At 33.5% G+C, this 8,348-nt stretch overlaps 1 protein-coding gene across 1 annotated transcript; it reads right to left on the bottom strand.

Moving 5' to 3' along the window:
• Positions 1-639: 639 nt before the first annotated feature.
• Positions 640-7,606, bottom strand: LOC108774277 (FYVE, RhoGEF and PH domain-containing protein 4). Its single transcript, XM_018540343.1, has 7 exons — positions 7,170-7,606; positions 3,918-4,376; positions 3,108-3,823; positions 2,306-2,511; positions 1,816-2,181; positions 1,276-1,721; positions 640-1,191 (listed from the first exon to the last, which is right to left on the bottom strand). The coding sequence occupies exons 2-7, from the start codon at positions 4,373-4,375 to the stop codon at positions 1,086-1,088; spliced, it is 2,298 nt and encodes a 765-aa protein (XP_018395845.1). The 5' UTR covers position 4,376; positions 7,170-7,606; the 3' UTR covers positions 640-1,085.
• Between the last annotated feature and the right edge of the window lie 742 nt (positions 7,607-8,348).

The following is an 8,348-nucleotide window of genomic DNA, read 5'->3' as shown; positions in this document are numbered from 1 at the left end:
GAGAGAGAGAGAGAGAGAGAGAGAGAGAGAGAGAGAGAGAGTTGCCAGATTTTTAATTAAAAAGGTATATATTTTTATAAAAGAGGCAACGAATTCTGAATACTCATCTAATATGCAAAACTTTATTCCATTGAGAACAGAGGTAGAGAACACATTTTTTGTAAAACTCTTTGGCATTTAATATTAGGCTCTAATAACGTATAGGTCGATTATAAAAAATTTATCACGTAAAAAAGAGATATGTCTTAATTTTTTTTTATACATATACATATATCAACTGGACATATGAATTTATGCGATAATTTGTCTCAAATTTTTAAGACAAATTGGCCTTACTAACTGTAAAAATTAATCATTATTCTCTCAAATTACACTCTGCAAAACGAATAAAAAAGATGTTTTAAATGACAATGATGCCATCACTTATTCACATACGCAGCTGACAGTCTGTATGTGCAATTCAAAAAACCGTGATAAATGCATAAGTGCAAGATAATTAGCACACAGTCGAATGCACTTTTGTACTAAAGTGTTTCCAGTGAATGTAATAAAATTTGTAATGATTGTGATATTCGTAACTAGATAGGAACTACTTTTAAGATGTATTTAAGAACTATGAAAATTTTAATTGATGGAATAAATTTATTAATAAAACTATAGAATCCATTGCACGCCTAAAAAATCGATTTTGATAGTAACAATCTCGTAGCTTAAATAACATACTATCACTGAAGCGCGTAATTAACTTTCCAAGCGTTGCGACGTATTAACTTCCATTGCAAATTACGGTCAGCACAGCGTATCGTGATAGAACGACATATATATTTATAAATATACTATAACAGAACATTATACAAAACAACAAGCGTTTCGGCAGCGGCCGCTATTGACTCGATTTCTCTCTTGTAGTGTATATATACTAATAACAATATATATATATATATATATATAACATAAGAGTTAACGTCATTTTAAATATAGCTAATTAACTACTAACGATTATCTTACATTGCCATATCGTCTTCTCATTCACGAATATAATAGTAAAAAATTGGCTAGTTTGGTAGATAAAAAGGTACGCATATTCATTGTACATCGTTCATTGATTGACTTTCTTGTGCGCTTTCACTTTCCACCTGCATAAGATGAGGTAGTTCAGCCTTCGTAGCCAACTCCAATGTATGCATCCATCTATAAGTTCAATAAACATATAATATTAGTATTACTCATTTATTTACACAAAATACAGATTATTTGAACAATTTCGATACCCACTTTTCTTTGTCCTCTTGAGAAGACGCTTGGAGATAATAATATTTTCTCGAATGATGCATTTTGAATGCTCTTATCCGATCTTTCATGTTCAAAGGGTCTTCATCGGGTAATTTTGTACCTTCCGTAACCATAAATCCCGGCATGGGTGTCGCTGTCATGGCCATACTCTCCGACTCAGATTTGAATGAATACAAAACGAAGTCAACGTGCAATGCGAACCATCGTTTTGTCCAAGGCTTACTGGCCTGTGTCTTTAGTAACAGGTATCCGGATAATACTGATGACGCACTCGCTGATACCTGTAGCAAACTTGGCACTGGTCCAGATGGTGACGACGGTGATTTGGTGAGCGGTTGAGTGAGCGCGGCATGACATAATCTGCATACTCTCATATTCTTATTGTCTTCAAATAATAATTTCTGATTTGAGCATTTACTACAAACCACCTGGAAAAAGACGAAATTGTAATAGAGATGTTGAATAACTATTATTATAAAATAATTTATAACAAGAGATTAATCTTCATAATATAATACTTACTATTCCACAAGCCCGACAATTGTGCTTTCGCTTCATCACAGAAAAACTAACTTCGCAAACCATGCATCTAGTCACATCATCAGCTTTAACCAAAGAAGTTTTAACATTTCCAGTTTTCAGACTAGCCTTGCGTCTCATGATCTCTTGCATCGTTTGGAATAATGCGTCCAGCCATGCTGCTTTTTCCGCTGCAGCATGTGTATATAACTCGACACTTTTATTTTCATCCCTTATATAAAAAGTATTTGCGGTTTCTAGATTGTCTCCTTCAACTACTTGTAAATTTTCCACCATAAATTTAGCTCTTAATCGATACATAGGACCGGGTATCAGTCTTATTGAACAGAGTAATAATAAATCACTAAACTGGAAACAGATAAATAGTTTCAATATATTACCTATCCATTATATATATATATATTAATTATATATATTATATATACACATATATATATATATATATTAATACACTACATAAAATAATAATTACCAAAAACAAATGTCTCTCCTGATGATCGCCACTACGTGCTGAGATTTTCACTATACGTCCTTCCTTTATTAGTTCGCGAGTCGCACTGACTAGATCAGTTGCATCATATATACTCTCTTGAATTTCCAAAAGTTTTTTAAATTTATCGATTTTTTTCATTGCTTCATTTGTATGATTTGCGGCGGTCGATACTAATTCCAAAGCCTCTAAAATTTAACATTACAAATGTTTCTTAATCATACAATCGTAATTCATAAAAATTAAAATAACGATTTTATTCTGCTTTTTCGAAGATGTAAACGTGAAACGTTTATCCATTTATATTCTTTCAGAAAAACATTTACTTGTAGGTAAAAGTTTGTACGTATAATTAACATCCGTTTATTAGAAACGTTTTTCCGAATATACTGTTTTAATATTATTTTATATATACAGATATTTTCTGTTTTTAATATACTCAAACGTCTTTTTTACACCCAAAAAAATTTTCGATTTTTTCCTGCTTAATAAAAAGATCAACGTTTATTTAAACAGAAAAAAAACGTAAAAATATTCGAAAAGACGTTTTCCATAGATGGATGTGCTAAATATACGTGTAAATATTTTCATTTAAACGTATAAAAACCAGCCCTACTTAAAATACATATATTTGGAAAAACGTTTCTAGTAAACAGATATATTAATTATACGTATAAACATGTTTTCGTTTAAATGTATAATATAATAGCAAATCCTCATAAAAATATGAGATACACAATATTTTGGAAAACATAAAAATATGTATTTTTACAATTTTATTTACTTTTTGTATCTTCATAATCTGGATTGTCTTCAGTGAGATTTCGTAAATAATCCTTAAGAAGTAGTTCATATCGTGGCAGCCTCTGTATAGGACTCAACATATGATGTGCTAATGATAATTTAGCGCATTCATCGAGCTTCTGAATTTCGTTAACAATCGCTGCAAATCTGGGAACTTTGTTTTGCAATGTGCTTATCAAATTCATGGCGTAATCAAAATTTTTTACATATTCTGTATACATTTTAAGGAATGGCGCAAAGTTCTTCATTATGTCACCGATTCTCGGATTTGAATCCCAACATTGCATTCTCTCTTCAAATTGCGGTAATAGAAAGTCATTGTGAAATTTATAAATAGATTTGATATTTGAAAACATGTGCTGAACAGTCTCTGGAGGGAACATTGGATGTGCTCTGTTTTCTTGATCGACCCTGAATTGGAACACTTGATCGATCAGATGCAAAATATTCACATAATTTTTCTCAGTTGCTAATAACTCTTGTGCTACACGCAACGCTTTCTTCCGTTTCGAATCAGGGGAACCTTTCTTCGCTAACAGTTTAGGCTCTGATATCGATTCTTCCGTATGATCAGCCACTATGGCAGAATCTGTTTCCGACGATCTAATTTCTTCTGACTCTTCTTCACTCTCGGATTCGCTTACTGCGTAGGCATCTAACGTATACTGATGAGACCTTCTCTCCGAAGCTACGTACCTATACATGTTTTTAAAGATACGAACTTCAAAAATTGTTTAATCAAAAATACCTAATTTACATTACTCTTTTTTTTCATGAGATCTTTACACACCTGCTACTTCTATACTCTAGAACACTATGCGACATTTTAATATAAGACGTTTCCGTTGAAGTTTCTTCATGCCTCGTGATATCGATGCATTCAGCGGGCGTGGAAGCGGACATGACGAAGGACTGAAATCGCGGAAAGCCACCAAAACTGGCGATCCTGTGGAAGGAATGTCTGACGTATCGTTGCTCCTCAACACCTGTTGCTGAGTCCGAATCTTGCGAGTTCCCATTTTCATTGGTTGTGCTTTGCTGCTCCGGTGCTTTGGAATGTTCGTTCTCCTGCTGAAATTCCTGCTTGTCCTCCGTGATTTCCAGATCAGTGTAAAATGTGCTAGTTGGCGAGCTGTTTTTCGAACCGAACATTTTGAACCCCTCAGTCATCCGATTACTACCGTCTCCAGGCTCCGGGAATAGACGCGTCATCCAGGATGAGAGGTCCCTCAGCTGACTTCGTTGCATCCTACGGTCAATCATGTTGCTAATTGTAGACAATTATCGCGTATCTTGTACATAGGAACAATTGGGGCACGAATAGAAGAAATGATACGGCGAAAACATATACACGTATGTTACATGAATGCGTAGAATTTAGAAATAAAATAAGTATAAAATTAAAAGGATATATTAACATTCGGATATGTTTTCATATTATCATACTTTACTAATAGCATTAGTAAAATATTACAAGCTCTTTAAATAAATCACAAATCGTTGCAAATCTCTATATAAGGACACTCTAATGCTGATAGTTTCTTCTTTAACTTTTAACAATAAATATAAAGAAACATTGTTCACGCGTGTGTACTCTTATCGCACAAATGCTGACTCATTAATGTACTCGAAACTTTTTTTCTTTATGACGATAAATGATACCAATTTATGACCATATTGCCATATCGCAAATCTATTATGTTTCAAATTCCACGTTGCTTTTCCTATGCAAACATTATGGAATAGGTTTATTTAGTGAATATTATGATTTCGACTCCAAGATATATATATAATATTTTCATGGTGGTTCCGAAATAACGAGTGCACGATAGATCTCTTTGAGGGGGCTATTTAAAAACGCATCCTCCTCTTAGATCGATCCATTACGCTAAAATTAACGTGCCGTCTCGTTCCAGCGTGCGGGCGAGAACGCTCGCGTCGGCATCGCTAATTGACACTCGGCGTGATTTGAGCAGAACGAACGAACGAATAAAAGAACATGCAGACGAACGTGTGCCTGCAAACGAACATAAACACATGATTCTCGCAACATCCTCGCGCATTCAAAGATACAAGAGCGAATTTAATTTTTAATAAATGGAAAGCATTTTTTAATTCATCCTTTTGTGAATGACACATAGACTCGAAATACAACTCGAGCAAATGGATGTAAAAGTTTCGATTGAACATTGTCTCTTCTATAATAACCGATGAACTCGGAAATACTTTCAGCACTAAATTTTCAGCTTAATTTATCGACGAATATCATGCTCGATGTGCTTAGACTCGCCGTTTTCTGATACTGCATCTGCAATCTGCGATGTAAATACAGACGACTATTATTATCTTATATCAACGCATCGGCGTCGTCAGACCGGCAGAATGAATGCACGACTATCCTCAAACGATTAATAGGCCGGGATTCACTTTAAAACGATCTCAAACGCAGCTTTCCACTTTGCACTTTACGTCCTGTTTCTAGTCATAGACTAGAGAGAAGTGGAGACTTATCTAAATTTATTTATAACAGCACAGAAGCCCAAGGCGCAAAATCGTCTCCGTGGAGAATGAAGAACGTCGCCTTGAGGTAACACTGAATTAGTAATATTTAAAGCAACAGAATTCTTAATTTTCATTCATTTTAGAAAGAACTATTTCTTAAAATTTAGCCTGAAAATAAATATGATAAAAAAAAATCGTGGGACAACATTATACTTCAAAGAATTTTTATGTAAATCTCTCACATAATAAAACTACGATAAAATATAAAATAGCTTTGATTAATTTTACTGAAGTGTACGGTAAAAATCTTTGAAATATTGTATTGTACCATAACTACTATATATTTTCAGGATAAATTTTAAGAAATAATTCTTTCCGTGTTCCTGACTCAAATTAAAATTTTGTACGAAAATAAACTAATAAAATATAGTTTTTTAAAATAAAAGTTAATTAAAAGTTAATTAAAATATAGTTCTTTTACTTCAAGAACAAATCAAACATAAGTAAATTACCTATTTGAGCCTCCACATTTGTTAATTGTTTGCGAATATCTTATCCCTTTATTAATATATTATTTATATATTGTATTAACAACCGTAGAATTTAATACAGATAATTTTCTTATATTTAGTGCAATAAATTCATAATTTGTACAAGATCGACCTTCAAAAAAAAGATCTCAAATAAACTTCATAAATTATACTCTTATCTTATATTCACTTGAATTATATAAGATCTTAATTTAGCATTCCCAGAAGTATCTAATATTACTATGCTGATAAATAGATGTAATAATTTATACATTTTATCTAACATCAGATTTTACAGTCTCTAGATTACAATTTAAAATATAACTAGCAAGCAGATATATTTAAAAAAGTAAATTAGCTAAAAAAAAAAAACATTTAAAAAGATCCTATAAATTTATTCTGCTATACATTGATTTCTACTATTAGCTTTAGTTCTTTTCCTCTTTCTTTATATTCAAAACAATATTGTATTTTAAATACGATAAAAAAAAGAATTTCTGAATTTATTGCAAGATAAAAAATTTTGAAATTAAAAAAAAAGGCACTCTTAAAAATAGAAATCTGTTTATGTCCAGTGCACTTGGTTAACATGGAATTGATGGGCAAGACAAGTGGCATGTTAATCGTCTACCTTGAACCTTCAATTTAAAAAATCAAGAAGAATGTGAATCAAAGCGATTTGTTGTTCTCGATCAATTTCGCGGAGCAAAATGTTCCGACTCCGAAAATGCCGTCGAATGCCGTCGGCTAAGGAATTTTAGGATGGCAGGTATACACGATTTCGTCATAAGGTACTACGCCCTTCGCCTTCTACATATAATGGGATCCTGTTGACCGGCGCGAATCTACGTTCGCGATCTGCACTCACTCCTACGGTTGAAAATGAAACACCGGGCTTACGTCGATGCTGCGCAGCGAGAAAAGCGGAAGAGGAGTTATACGAGAAGCGAAGAGGAAGACAGAGAGAAAGAAAGAGACACAGAGATCGCGCTCAAATGCCATCATATTACCTTTTGCCTCAGGATCGCTCGTAGTGTAGCAGAACAGCAACAGGCGCACGCGGATCGGCGCAAGCATAATGATCGTTTAGGCGAAGCGAAGCTTTGATTTAGACCGATATTTCTCTCAAGCTTAATGCTCAACAAAGTCACCGGCATCCATGGTCGAACGGCTGATTAGCGGGTTACCGCATCGCGACAGTCGACACTGGTATATATATGTACCCGCGTTCGCGGTGATTAACGACGTGACTGACGTGAGGTTGACGTAACGGAGACGGAGCTTGAATGCGCCGAGATACTGGGACTCGATTAGAGAACAAGTCGCGACGGAAACGCCGAAACGTTGTTTAAAGTTACACCATGCACTTGTCGAACTTGCCAATACGCCGATGTAAATCTATGATGCCAAGCGGTACCAGTGACCAGGTACGATGATCTACACGTCTGGCTTCTGGCCTCGTCTGTCGGATTCGCGTCGATACTCGGTGATTGGTCCTTCGCGACACCAACGACGTCGACGGCGTTAACACGCAACTGAGTAACCATTTCGTGATAGCATAATTCGGTAAGTGAGAAATATTTTGTCATTTCTCGGATGATAACACATAATAATAGATACCATTTACAGATAATGAAACAAGGTGAAAAAACGATAACAAAAAAACAAAAAACCAAGTAATATCGAACATTATTAAATACACACACACGCACACACACATATATATATATATATATATATATATATACATACATATTAGAATAAAATATAATGACAAGAAAAATACTAGAAAAATTGATATCATATATTTATACTATATATTTTATACAATCATGTATAAATTATAAATATTATTAATTAAATTAAATTTTTCCAGTTCTCTATAATGCTTTCAATATAAAATGATAGTAAAATTTCCGATGTTACATTTTATTTATTTCTGTCTAGCTTTTTTATTTGCAATAAAGCCTATAAAGAATCGCATTTTTCATTTTTTGTAAAGAATAAAATATCGCAATTAGTACATATATGCAAAAATAATTTGCGTCGATTCAATGAAGTAATATCTCTCGGCATTGGAAAAAATGCATCAAGTTAAAAAGATGCACTCACATATCTTTAACTCTATATAATAAATATGCAAATAATAATAACAATAATCATAGTAGATTACTCGTTTCTAATTGCAT

This window comes from Cyphomyrmex costatus, unplaced genomic scaffold (assembly GCF_001594065.2).
Source record: "Cyphomyrmex costatus isolate MS0001 unplaced genomic scaffold, Ccosl1.0 scaffold241, whole genome shotgun sequence".
In the NCBI taxonomy this organism is placed as follows: Eukaryota; Metazoa; Arthropoda; class Insecta; order Hymenoptera; family Formicidae; genus Cyphomyrmex; species Cyphomyrmex costatus.
The sequence above is the reverse complement of the archived record's forward strand: the minus strand, read 5'-3'. Positions and strand labels throughout refer to the sequence as shown.